At 40.2% G+C, this 14,496-nt stretch overlaps 1 protein-coding gene across 4 annotated transcripts in view; it reads left to right on the top strand.

The window, feature by feature from the left end:
• MCPH1 (microcephalin 1) overlaps window positions 1–14,496 on the top strand; it is a 435,753-nt gene that overhangs the window by 168,395 nt on the left and 252,862 nt on the right. For all 4 annotated transcript variants that reach the window (XR_013221834.1, XM_077290054.1, XM_077290052.1 and 1 more), the window contains exon 11: window positions 13,783–13,945. Coding sequence is in view for 3 of the 4 variants with exons in the window: in XM_077290054.1 (XP_077146169.1) it covers window positions 13,783–13,945 (163 nt within the window). In the remaining variant the exon portion in view is untranslated. The remainder of the gene's footprint in view (window positions 1–13,782; window positions 13,946–14,496) is intronic.

Below are 14,496 nucleotides of genomic sequence, written 5' to 3'. Positions count from 1 at the left end.
AAATGGTTCCATGACAATGAAGTAGAGGTGGTGGATTGGTCCCCACAGTCAACAGATCTCAACCCAATTGAATACGTATGGGTAGAGTTGAAGAAAAAGCTGTAGACATACCCAAGTGAGTCGACCAGTATGCTTCAACATGGGAACGTGTAGAAGAGACTTGGTATCTGCTTTTGGTCAAAACATGCATGAATCTGATCAATAGGAAGCCTAGAAGGATTCTGACAGTGTTGAAAGCCAAAGGTGGATTTACAAAATACTAACTAAATAATAACAATGTAGATTTTTAGGAAATTGTCTCTTCAGAGAGGAAGAGCGCTAGAACTCTAGTGCCACCTATTGGAAGTAGCTTTGAACAGCTGACATGTGCCCGCAACAGCTGCTGGTGGAATTGCGATCCACTCGCAGCTGTTAACCCATTAAATGCCATTGTCAATCTCTGACAACGGCATTTAATGTGATCGCACCGGAAGCGCGTCACTAATTCCGCCCATCTGTGACCCGTCACATGATCGCTGGTCACGGTGGGTCGGCATGACAACCAGACATCTCCACCAGACCTCTATGGTTGTCATAGCCAGATTGCTATGAGCACTGCCTGGTGATCGGCGCTCATAGCAAGTGAGCATTTCTGCTACACACATCTGGTCATCGCCTGTGTGTAGCGATCGGATAACTGCAGCTTCCAGTCTCCCCTGGAGACTATTGAAGCATGCAAAAATTTCAATAAAATAAAAAAAAAAAAAAAAAAAAAAAAAGCTATGAAAAGAATTAATCCGATCGGTAAACTGCGTAGCGTAAAAGTCAAAAGTCAAAGCCAGAATTACGGTTTTTTGGTTCCCACAACATTGCATTAAAATGCAATACCGGGCGTTCAAAAGATTGTATCTGCACCAAAATGGTATATTTAAAAACACTAGCTCGGCACGCAAAAAATAAGAGCTCGCTTAGCCCCAGGTCATGAAAAATGGAGACGCTATGGGTCTTGGAAAACTTTGTTTGTTTTTTATTTAAATGGTAAAAAAAAAAATCTGTACATGTTTGGTATCTATGAACTTGCAATGACCTGGAGAATCATAATGGCAGGTCAGTTTTAGCATTTGGTGAACATGGTAAAAAAAATTCCAAAAAACAGTTGTGGAATTGCACATTGTTGCAATATTACCGTACTGGAATTTTTTTTTCCCGTTTTCCAGTGCATGACATGGCAAAACCAATGGTGTCATTTAAAAGTACAACTAGTCCCACAAAAAATAAGCCCTCACATGGCCATATTGATGGAAAAATAAAAAAGTTATGGCTCTGGGAAGAAGGGGAGAGAAAAAGAAACGCCAAAAGGGGGAAATGTTTAAATATTATTTATTTGTTTTAAAACATTTCTCAGAGCAGTTCTCTAAGATCCCTACAGATGACTGATCCATTCCTTCAATGTACTTGAATAAACCAAGAATCCATGAACTAGGGCTCTGAACAGCGGAGGTCAATCAGCACACTGCCTTTTCATTCAGTCCAATAGAGTGCTGAAGATCAGACGAGCAATACTCTGGTGCTGCCATTAAGAATGAATGGAGAGGCATTGCGCATGATGATTCCTACTCCATTCAGCCTTGGCTCTGAAGAGATCTCTGTATCATTGGGGATCATCAGCGGTTTCACCCTCAGGGATCAGATCGTCATTCCCTATCCTATGGCTGGACAATAATTTTTAAACTTGCGAACACCCGTCTGTGCTCTTGGTTTATTCAAATACATTGATGAAATGAAGCCGTCATCTGTAGAGTTCTTAAACTGGCCATCTATGGGCTTCATACAAATCCTCTGAGAACTCCGGCCACTGTAGACAACTCTGTAAGATAACTTTTCAAGGGTTTCTGGTAACAAGCTCCTGGTCAAGCTAGCCTGTCATTGATCCATACACATGTTGGTTTTAACCATGGGTATGTGTGACCCAGAGCATGTACTATTCTCAGCACATTTTGTGGATCAAACTTGGCCTTTAAAATCTGAGGATCCGTGAGACACAGATGAAACTAGGAAGACAGACTGTGTACTTCAGACCTCCATCCTAGTTTTTATCCGGTACATTAAGAGGCATGGGATTATAAAAAGTTCAGAAAGTCTACCTGCTTCAGTGACAAAAAAAAATGTAGGAAAATCTAATGCAATTAAGCCACATTCACACGTTCAGTATTTGGTCAGTATTTTACATCTGTATTTTTAAGCCAAAAAGTATAATAGAAACACGTCGCCACTTCTGTATTTATCACCCACTCCTGGTTTTGGCTTGCAGATACTGATGTTCAAATACTGAACGTGTGAATGTGGCCTAATTGCATTAGATTTTCCTAAAAAAAAAATATATATCCATTGCCTCTTAATGTACCAGATAAAAATGTGGCCTTAAGATGTAACTAGGACGTTGAAAAAATCACTCTGTTTCTCTTGAATGGTAACACTCACATGAATGTGTGTATGTTGCCTTATACAGAAGGCTACCATAATCACTGCTGAGCTCAAGCTTGTGTAGTCATTACCAGGGGTTGGGGGTTTGAATTAATTTTACCGTACTTTTTCCATTTCACTTTACCAGCATTATTGCAATGTACCACATAAAGATAGGACGTTCGTTGAACTTTTCACATGGAATGCTCTAGATGGATTAAATAAGAATTAAGCAGATGGAAGAGAAGTTGTGCGTATTTGTCAAATTAATAATTGGGTGAGGGCAATGTATTTGAATAAACCAAGAGCCCTTAAGCTACACTATTGTTAATGAGCAATATATGACCCTCTTAAAGGTCAGTTCTTACATAATAAATCATAATAGGAGCAAATTAAAGTGTTTATATTACAGTTGATGTCTCGTTATACAATGTCTGAAGTGACTTGCTGTCTATTCACAGAATGTATTCATAAACTTATCCACATCCTTATTTAGTGATTTAAGCTGAACGTGGGTCTTTCAAGTGATGGAACCCCTCTATGTAACGCACGGCAATGTCTATAGTATACTGTTCTACACAGTCTTTTATCTTCCGTTTATAAAGAGTAGAAATATAGTAGTGTTATGCAGTGGATGTGTTATTTTATTACCAGCTAGCTATTTTCTTTTTTTCCTATTTTGATTTTTTTTTTTCTGGAAACATATAGGCCTTCTTTTGATTGTAGAAGAAAAGACATACATGTGTCACTTACTGTGCTGCTTACTGTAGTTTTGATAAAATCCCTTTTTTATTAGCAAGAAATGATCACTAGAGGACTAGTAAACCTGCTCACATGTAGTCCTCAATATTCATGAGCTTTGTATAGTCACACCACCTACACTATTTGGCTGGTTTCTGCCTATGCACAGTATACACAGAAAACTGCTAATCAGTGATGTGGGGGGGTTGTAATACACATTTTATGCACATAAATGAGTGATTTTATAAATAATGCAGAAAGCGGCCCAGTAAGTGACACATCCATGGAATCAGGGTCTGCTCCCCACATTATACTGCTCTCAGATAGGGTAGCCTAAACAGGATGATAGCTTCCTTTTAAAGATCAATATCCTTATTTGTCCATGTGTTGATTCGATTAATGTAAAGTTTATTTGACAGTCTTGTTTACAATTAGCTGGAAGTCTATAATATTCTGTGTCTTATGTGAATCCCATTTGTAAAATCAGGCTGTTTTATGATGGCCTGCCCGCTGCTCCATAGACATAATACAGGGTGCACTATGCGCTCAATTACTGCAGTCGTCAAATGTTACAGCACATTCTGTTGCTGCTAAAAGAGCAGAAGTTTGACCCTAATGGTAATGTTTGCCACACATTTGCGGTGCAGTATTATTCATATACTTGGGAGCTATCAGATAGGATTACTACCAAATGATCCTCCCTTGTGTTCATAAAAAGGCCATTTAACCACTTAACAAATGCCGATGAGCATTTAAACGGCACCCGCTAAGAGGCCTTATTCCCTCATCGGGAATAAGGGTATAGCGCCCAAAAATCTCCTGGGTTTCAGCTACAGGGGGTAGCTGAGACACGGGGAAATGATCAGGGCCGAATTTTCCTTTTCCCAATCACGTGATCGCCGTTATTCAATTTATAATGGCGTTCATGTAAAAAAAAAAAAAAAAAGTGCCCGCTATTAAAATCATTCTTCTCTTCTCTCCTCTGCCATGATACACATATCTGGTTTCCAATATGAGATCGCTTGTGGGAGGATTTTCACTGTATAGGCACATCAGAGGCTCTCCCTACGGGACATGGCGTCTGCTCTCGATTCCAGCTATTTTTGCATTCAAAAAGTCAAATGGCGCTCTGAGCTCTGACATGCCCCGAAATAGTAGTTTTCTCCCACAAATGAGGCATCAGCCTACTCCGGAGAAGTTCCCCAACAAATTTTGGGGTTTGTTTTCTCTTGTTACCCTTGTAAATATAAAAGAAATTGGGGTTAAATTAACATTTTTGTGAAAGCAAGTGTTAATTTTTTCCTTCCACATTCTATTAATTCCTGTGAAGCACCTTAAGGGTTAATAAACTTCTTGAATGTGGTTTTGAGGGGGTGCAGTTTTTTGAATGGTGTCACTTTTGGGTATTTTCTGTCATATAAGCCCCTCAAAATCACTTTAACCCCTTCACCCCCAAGGGTGGTTTGCACGTTAATGACCAGGCCAATTTTTACAATTCTGACCACTGTCCCTTTATGAGGTTATAACTCTGGAACTCTTCAACGGATCTTGGCGATTCTGACATTGTTTTCTCGTGACATATTGTACTTCATGTTAATGGTAAAATTTATTCGATATAACTTGCGTTTATTTGTGAAAAAAACAGATATTTGGCGAAAATTTAGAAAATTTCGCAATTTTCCAACTTTGAATTTTTATGCCCTTAAATCACAGAGATATGTCACGCAAAATACTTAATAAGTAACATTCCCCACATGTCTATTTTACATCAGCAGAATTTTGGAACCAAAATTTTTTTTTGTTAGGGAGTTATAAGGGTTAAAAGTTGACCAGAAATTTCTCATTTTTACAACACCATTTTTTTTTAGGGACCACATCTCATTTGAAGTCATTTTGAGGGGTCTATATGATAGAAAATACCCAAGTGTGACACCATTCTAAAAACTGCACCCCTCAAGGTGCTCAAAACCACATTCAAGAACTTTATTAACCCTTCAGGTGCTTCACAGGAATTTTTGGAATGTTTAAATAAAAATGAACATTTAACTTTTTTTCACACAAAATTTGTTTCAGCTGCAATTTGTTTTATTTTACCAAGGGTAACAGGAGAAAATGGACCCCAAAAGTTGTTGTACAATTTGTCCTGAGTACGCTGATACCACATATGTGGGTGTAAACCATTGTTTGGGCGCATGACAGAGCTCGGAAGGGAAGGAGCGCCATTTGACTTTTCAATGCAAAATTGACTGGAATTGAGATGGGACGCTATGTTGGGTTTGGAGAGCCCCTGATGTGCCTAAACATTGAAACCCCCCACAAGTGACACCATTTTGGAAAGTAGACCCCTTAAGGAACTTATCTAGATGTGTGGTGAGCACTTTGACCCAACAAGTGCTTCACAGAAGTTTATAATGCAGAGCCGTAAAAATAAAAAATCACATTTTTTCACAAAAGTGATCTTTTTGCCCCCAATTTTTTATTTTCCCAAGGGTAAGAGAAGAAATTAGACCACAAAAGTTGTTGTCCAATTTGTCCTGAGTACGCTGATACCCCATATGTGAGGGGGAACCACTGTCTGGGCGCATGGCAGAGCTCGGAAGGGAAGGAGCGCCATTTGGAATGCAGACTTAGATGGATTGGTCTGCAGGCGTCACATTGCATTTGCAGAGCCCCTGATGTACCCAAACAGTAGAAACCCCCCACAAGTGACCCCATATTGGAAACTAAACCTCCCAAGGAACTTATCTAGCTGTGTTGTGAGAACTTTGAACCCCCAAGTGTTTCACTACAGTTTACAACGCAGAGCCGTGAAAATAAAAAATCCTTTTTTTTCCCACAAAAATGATTTTTAGCCCCCCAAATTTTTATTTTCCCAAGGATAACAAGGGAACTTCGACCCCAAAAGTTGTTGTCCAATTTGTCCCGAGTACTCTGATACCCCATATGTTGGGGTAAACCCCTGTTTGGGCGCACGGGAAAGCTCGGAAGGGAAGGAGCACTGTTTTACTTTTCAACGCAGAAATGGCTGGAATTGAGATCGAACGCCATGTCGCGTTTGGAGAGCCCCTGATGTGCCTAAACAGTGGAAACCCCCCAATTCTACCTGAAACCCTAATCCAAACACACCCCTAACCCTAATCCCAACGGTAACCCTTACCACACCCCTAACCCTGACACACCCCTAACTCTAATCCCAACCCTAATCCCAACCGTAAATGTAATCCTAACCCTAACTTTAGCCCCAACCCTAACTTTAGCCCCAACCCTAACCCTAACTTTAGCCCCAACCCTAACTCTAACCCTAGCTCTAACCCTAACCCTAGCCCTAACCCTAACCTTAGCCCTAATGGGAAAATGGAAATAAATACATTTTTTAAATTTTTTTTATTTTTCGCTAACTAAGGGGGTGATGAAGGGGGGTTTGATTTACTTTTATAGCGGGCTTTTTAGCGGATTTTTATGATTGGCAGCTGTCACACACTGAAAGACGCTTTTTATTGCAAAAAATATTTTTTGCGTTGCCACATTTTGAGACCTATAATTTTTCCATATTTTGGTCCACAGAGTCATGTGAGGTCTTGTTTTTTGCGGGACGAGTTAACGTTTTTATTGGTAACATTTTCAGACACGTGACAGTTTTTGATCACTTTTTATTTCGATTTTTGTGAGGCAGAATGACCAAAAACCAGCTATTCATGAATTTCTTTTGGGGGAGGCGTTTATACCGTTCCACGTTTGGTAAAATTGATAAAGCAGTTTTATTCTTCGGGTCAGTACGATTACAGCGATATTCTCATTTATATCATTTTTTTATGTTTTGGCGCTTTTATACGATAAAAGCTATTTTATAGAAAAAATAATTATTTTGGCATCGCTTTATTCTGAGGACTATAACTTTTTTATTTTTTTGCTTATGATGCTGTATGGTGGCTCGTTTTTTGCAGGACAAGATGACGTTTTCAGCGGTACCATGGTTATTTATATCCGTCTTTTTGATTGCGTGTTATTCCACTTTTTGTTCCGCGGTATGATAATAAAGCGTTGTTTTTTGGCTCGTTTTTTTTTTTTTTTTTTTACGGTGTTCACTGAAGGGGTTAACTAGTGGGACACTTTTATAGGTTGGGTCATTACGGATGCGGCGATACTAAATATGTGTACTTTTATTGTTTTTTTTGTTTTTTTTTTAGATAAAGAAATGTATTTATGGGAATAATATATTTTTTTTTTCTTTATTTAGGAATTTTTTTTTTTTTACTTTGTCCCAGGCGGGGACATCACAGATCGCCCATCTGACAGTTTGCACAGCACTCTGTCAGATGGGCGATCTTTCATCAGAGCAGGCTGCTCTGCAGCCTGCTCCGGACCCTGACCCGGAAGTACTCCCTGCAGGACCCGGATGCAGCCCCGCGGCCATTTTGGATCCGGGGCCTGCAGGGAGAAGACGCTCGGTACAAAGTGAGTACATCACCTTGTACCGATCGTCTCAGGGAAGCCCGCAGGGAGCCCCCTCCCTGCGCGATGCTTCGGTGTGCCGGGGAGTTAATGTGCCAGGGGCGGTCCGTGACCACTCCTGGCACATAGTGCCGGATGTCAGCTGCGATAAAAAATGGCTTTGTAAATTTTGTTGGAAAAATGAGAAACTGCTGGTCAACTTCCTAAGAAAATAAAATTATGTTTAAAAAAAAATGATGCAGATGTAAAGTAGACATGCAGAAAATGTTATTTATTAACTTTTGTGTGGTATAACTCTCTTGATTTAAAGGCATAAAAATTAAAATTTGAACATTTCACAATTTTCAAACTTTGTGTCAAATTTTCTATCTTTTCATGAATATGTGCAAATCATAGCAACCAAAATTTACCACTAGCATGAAGTGTCAGAAGAAAACAAGCTCAGACTCATTGGGTATCCTTTGACTTGTTCCAGAGTTACCATATAAAGTGACACTAGTCAGATAAAAAACAAAATTGACCTGGTCATTACGGTCAAAATTAGCTCCATCACTAAGGGGTTAAACAGTTCATCCAAACTCAAGCTTTTTAAGTGTAGGTGACCCATAAACCACCCTTATCAATTAATCAGAGGATAAATGTTTGATCTCTAAATGCCCCACCAATTACTAGAGCAGAGGTCCTGCCCTCCACCATAGCCCCTTAAATGGAGCTGTGGTCACACATACGCACTAGCTTTATTGTCTATGAGAGTGACAATGGGTACATAGTGTTCAGACCCCTTTACATTTTTCACTCTTTGTTTCATTGCAGCCATTTGGTAAATTCAAAAATGTTCATTTTTTTTTCATTAATGTACACTCTGCACCCCATCTTGTCTGAAAAAAACGAAATGTAGTAATTTTTGCAAATTTATTAAAAAAGAAAAAGTGAAACATCACATAGCCATGATTATTCAGACCCTTTGCCTTAGGCTGGTTTCACATTTGCGTCTGTGCGCGCAGCATACGATCCACATGCGTCATGCTTGCCTATGTTTAACATGGTGTATGCATGGACATGCGTTCGCAAGCTTTTGCGTACGCATGCGTTTTTTCACTTTGTGAGGCGGAGCGTGGCGAACGCAACATGTTGCAGTTTTGGAAGCGTCAAAAATCAGTCAAATATGCGCAGGCATGCGGATCCGTGCGTCAAAAAAACACATTACTGTCTATGGGAACGCATACGTATGCAAGGACCTGCATACTCATGCGTTCGATGCGCTGTTTCGGACTGCGCATGTCCAGGAACTGTTTTGAGACACACCCTCCTGGAAATATCGAACGCATGCTCATAAAAAGCGCAAACGCTGCTTTTTTTTGCCTTTCTGTGTAAGCTGATGCTGATAAAAAGCGCTGCGTTAGCATGGCCATAAAGGCCTGACTGGTGGAGGGTTGCAGTGATAGTTATTTTTTGGAACTACTCCCATCTCCCTACTGCATCTCTGGAGGTCAGCCACAGTGATCTTAGGGCTTTTTACCTCTCTCACCAAGGCTCTTCTCCCACGATTGCTCAGCTTGGCTGGACGGCCAGGTCTAGGAAGGCTTCTGGTGGTCCCAAACTTCTTCCATTTAAGGATTATTGAGGCCACTGTGCTCTTAGGACCCTTGACTACTGCAGAAATTCTTTTGTAACTTTGGCTAGATCTGTGCCTTCCCACAATTCTGTCTCTGAGCTCCTTGGCCAGTTTCTTTGACCTCATGATTCTCATTTGGCCTGACATGCACTGTTAGCTGTGAGGTCTTATATAGACAGGTGTATGCCTTTCCAAATCAAGTCCTATCATTTTAATTAAACACAGCTGGACTCCAAAGAAGGAGTAGAACTATCACAAGGAGGATCACAAGGAAATGGACAGCATGTGACTTAAATATGAGTGTCTGAGCAAACGGTCTGAATACTTATGACCATGTGATATTTGTTTTACTTTTTTATAAAATTTGCAAAATTTTCTACATTTCTATTTTTATTTTCTGTCGAGATGGGGTACAGAGTGTACATTAATGAGAAAAAATGAACTTTTTGTGAATTTACCAGATGGCTGCAATGAAACAGAGTGAAAAATTTTAAGGAGTCCGAATACTTTCTGTACCCACCATATATAGCCGAGTCCCATTGTTTTGAATGGAGAGGTAGTGCACGTGTGTGACCACTGCTGCATTTAACCAGGAAACATTGACTTGGTGAATATACAATACTGTGCAAACATTTGTCAGGTGTGGCAAAAATGCTGCAAATTAAGAATGTCTTAAAAAAAAAAAAAAGTGTTAATAGTTTAATTTTATCAATTAACAAATTGCGACATGAATGAACAAAATAGAAATCAAATCCGTATTTGGTGGGGCAGAAATTTTGTCTTCAAATATGCATCAATTCTTCTCAAGTGCACTTGTGCACGGTTTTTAAAGGGACTCATTAGGATCGTTGATCCAAACATCTTGGAGTAGTATCCACAGACCTTCTGTGGATTTAGCCTTGTGTAAATCCTTCAGTCTCTTCAAGTAATCCCAGGGAGAATCAATGTTGAGATCAAGGCTATGTGGAGGCCAGATCATTAATTCCAGGACTCCTTGTTTTTCTTTATGCTGAATATGGTTCTTAATGGCTTTGCCTGTAAGTTTTAGATCATTGTCCTACTTAAGAATAAACTTTAATCCAATCAGATGCGTGTCTGATTGTTTTGTGTGATGGATACGTTTCTGCCATTTATTTTTTTTTGCAGCATTGAGGACACCATTAATCCTGACCAAATCTATTTCTAGTCTCTCACTTGCAATGTCCCTCCACCATGCTTCTCTGTTGCCTGCAGACATTAATTAGTCTACCGCTCTAAAGTTCTTTGGCAAACACATACATTTGTGTATTTCACATTTTGACTGATCAGTCCAGAACACATGTTGCCATTTTTCTGCATTACAGTTCTTATGGTTTTCGTCCTCAGTGGTTGATACCTTTTAATGGCTAACGAAAAAGATGGTAACTATTCTGGCTTTTTAAGGCAGTATGAGTCTCTAAATCCTTAGCCATCAATCCCTTAGATTACTGTATGATTGTTGTACTCACATGCAATGCGTCCACAGATAGTTCCAACTCAGCCACACTGACTTGTAATAAGAGTCCAGGAGAAAGAGTTGATTTTCTCTGAAATCTTGTATTTAAGCACAGTGCAGCAGGTGGAACGAGTAATCCCAAACAGAGAAGTACACATGTACATCCAAAATGGCTACAGCAAACTGATAATGAGAAAGAAGGGGGGAGCATAGGCTGACATCATCAACTACAGGAGAGAAAAAGGGACAAACTTCTAAGGGCAGAGCTTCTCCCTAGCAACAGCAGAATGAAATGCATAACATAGAAAATACATAACAAGTTGTTCCCAATCATGGGACACCACAGTAACAAGCTGCAAAAAAATAACACATATTTTGAGGTGTCACATATTTATTCACTAAAAGACACAGGAATTGTGTATAAATATGTGACTCTTCAGATTTTGTAATAACAAAAAACTGACTGGCTCTTCCAAATCAGAAAACTGGTGTTTACATGTGCTATCTAGGAGTAGCCTTCTCTATAGATAACAAAGTTGCACTCTGTAGTGCTAAAGCATGTAAATATGAAATATGAATAGAATTAAGGATCTAGATAACCCCTTTCTGACCTCGGACGGGATAGTACGTCCGAGGTCAGAACCCCCACTTTGATGCGGGCTCCGGCGGTGAGCCCGCATCAAAGCCGGGACATGTTAGCTGTTTTGAACAGCTGACATGTGCCCGCAATAGGCGCGGACAGAAACGCGATTCGCCTGCGCCTATTAACTAGTTAAATGCCGCTGTCAAACGCTGACAGCGGCATTTAACGGGCGCTTCCGGCCGGGCGGCCGGAAATGAGCGCATCGCTGACCCCCGTCACATGATCGGGGGTCACCGATGCTTCTGTATAGTAACCATAGAGGTCCTTGAGACCTCTATGGTTACTGATCCCCGGTAGCTGTGAGCGCCACCCTGTGGGCGGCGCTCATAGCACACCTGCATTTCTGCTGCTTAGCAGCGATCTATGATGATCTATGTTTTTAATGTAGCTTTTTTCCTTTTAGGCCAGCGGGAGTTAATGTCAGTTTCCCCTACTGGCAGCCTGCTGCAACTGCAGAGTTGCTAGGTCAGCTGATGTGGGTGGTCCACTTGCACCATCCTTTAAATGGTCACCTGATGCATCAGCTGTTGGTGATAGTTTCTCTATGGAGACCAGCCTTGCTGTTGCAGCTGTCTGGTGTCAGCTACTTCTGTAATTTGGAGTCCTGTTTCTGTGTCATCTGCGGTGTGGAGCTTGGCAGCGGAGTCTGGAAGCGAAGTAGTGTGTTTATACCTTGTTTGTCTCGTGTTTGTCACCACCCCCTGTGTTGTACCATCTGCAGTGGTGAGGCTAGCGCCCTTGCTAGCCAGTGCACTAGCCAGGGCCGTGCAAAGAGTCAGCGAGGGACGGGGCTCGTGATGGCAGAAGGGGGAAGGATCCGCTTAGGGCGTTAGGGGTGTGCAGGGACAGGCTCATGTTGGAGCTAAGGTGTCCCATCCATCATTCCCTATCGGTAGGGCCTTCCTCTCCCCTGTACCATCCCGTTGTGTGTGTCATCCACTGACCGACCTCCTGGTGGGATCATGACAAAGACTGTCTCTGAGCAACAATTGAATTATATCTGTACAAAGTACTTGAAGCAGATTTAAATATATATGAACATCCAAGATTAGGCATCCTCAAAGTTGGTACAAAAAACACCTATTAATAGGCCCTATTATGTGTGCCCCTAATGCGTGTGCATGTATGGAGAGGTAGGTATGAAACAGCAGTTTGGCTGTCCGTCACCAAGTTTTAAGTTTCCTACACAGATGAGTTTTTTTTTTCAACCCACCGTGTTACGACCTATACCGTATATGAAAATCACTATCATAATTGATGACTCCTTCATCTCACTATAATCCTACAAAATCCCTGACTTTGTGCCAGTGTACCTAGAAGTACTGATGATGCTTTGAAGACAAAGGAAGATGGCAACAAATCCTGATTGAACTTCTCTTTTTTCATTCACTTTATATTGTATGATTGAAAAAAAGACGAAAATATTAACACTGTTTTTTAAAAGCATTCATAATTTGCAAATGTTGCATAGTACTGTACATTTATCATCTATCCTGTGGACATGGGACTTTTAAAGCTAAAAACGTAAAGTCCTTCTGTGATGTTAAATGCAATATCCAAAGACAAAGACACTCCCATAAAGAGCACCCCTAAAAGTATGCCTCTGATATTTCCCTTGCAGTGGATGAACTCTCCTAATGATAATGTGTGTAAAGCGCTGCGGAATATGTTAGCGCTATATAAAAATAAAGATTATTATATTATTAATAGGTCATATAAGGAACCCTTGTACGCTTATCATAGAAATATCTGTTCACAGCCATGTCTGTGTCTGCCATAAACATAGCCTGTTTTCGTTTGTTTCTATTCTTTTTTTTTTTTTTTTTTTTCTAATGGGAGCGGCAAAATACTGATCACAGACACATTGGGCAGCACTGTTGAAATCCGACCAATGTTAAAGGGGACAGTGTTTCCCTCTAGAAATTGGCATGGTCCACTAACAAAAACCCCATGTTGGCTTAGCACAGTGCAAATTATTAGGACGTTTTCTACGGTTAAGGGGATTATCTGACTAAATCATCTCAATCTGTATCTAAATAAGTGCTTGGTCAAAGAACTTTATCGGGTACGACAGTTCTCCTGCCTGACTGCAAAAATTCATGTATTTGCTTTACAAATATACATATCTGTTGTAGCTCTTAGGATATATATCATATTTTTACTTGGTGCAGTCTTAGTTATATTAATTTGTTCATCATTGCTTATGTCTTTAATCGCGCACACAATTTACACCATACCTGTGTGTCTAAAACCATTCTTTTAATTTCCAATATTACATTTTTATATGAAGGCGTTTGGAAAATGGATATATCGTACAAGTAGACAATCATAGCATAATGTGATACTACAGTCAATATACTGTAAGCATAATATTATTGCATCACTTCACATATTCTTACATTTTTATATTTTCAGGAAGCAGAGCACTATAATCCAAGTTGTGAAAAAGTTTGGAGGCTTTGTGTTTTCAGATGAAGTCTCTGAGACCACCTCTCATGTGATCGCTGGAAGTCCTCGGCGAACTTTAAATATTATCTTGGGCATTGCCAGAGGCTGTTGGATCTTGTCCTCTGACTGGGTAGGTAACTGCTTACATTGATATTTCCAATCATTTTAGATAGCAAACAATGTAAGAACAGGTAACTACCTACAACCAATCTAGCAGGCTAAGTAACAGAAATGCTCCTGTGTATCATTAAATAAACCAAACAAAAAAAGGATGTGCTGCAATAGATTTCACTTATATCACAACCTTTATATTTGAAAAGAATACAGAAAAAGAAGATAAAAACAGAATAACTCAACGGAGGGCTAAAAAAGTCACACCAAGGGTTATAAAACATATATCATTTAATAGACAGAGGATATATTTTGATCCCACAGTGTGTTGCATATCCTCAATATTGCAAAGTATTCATAAGTAAACTTACATGGTACAAGTGTGAAGGCCTGATGGTATTTAGCCTGGTGCCCCAATGTGCGTTTCACCCAACTTCATCAGGGGGTTTGTCAGGAAGGCAAGTATATAAAGCGCGTGTGGCCAATAGCAACAAAACACGTCATGTCTACGTCAGAGTCGTCATCTGGCGTGTGCCAGAACCATGACATTGGAGATTGCGCTGTCTGAGA

This window comes from Ranitomeya variabilis, chromosome 2 (genome assembly GCF_051348905.1).
Source record: "Ranitomeya variabilis isolate aRanVar5 chromosome 2, aRanVar5.hap1, whole genome shotgun sequence".
NCBI classification, from domain to species: domain Eukaryota; kingdom Metazoa; phylum Chordata; class Amphibia; order Anura; family Dendrobatidae; genus Ranitomeya; species Ranitomeya variabilis.
This window is presented reverse-complemented; position numbering and strand designations above follow the sequence as displayed.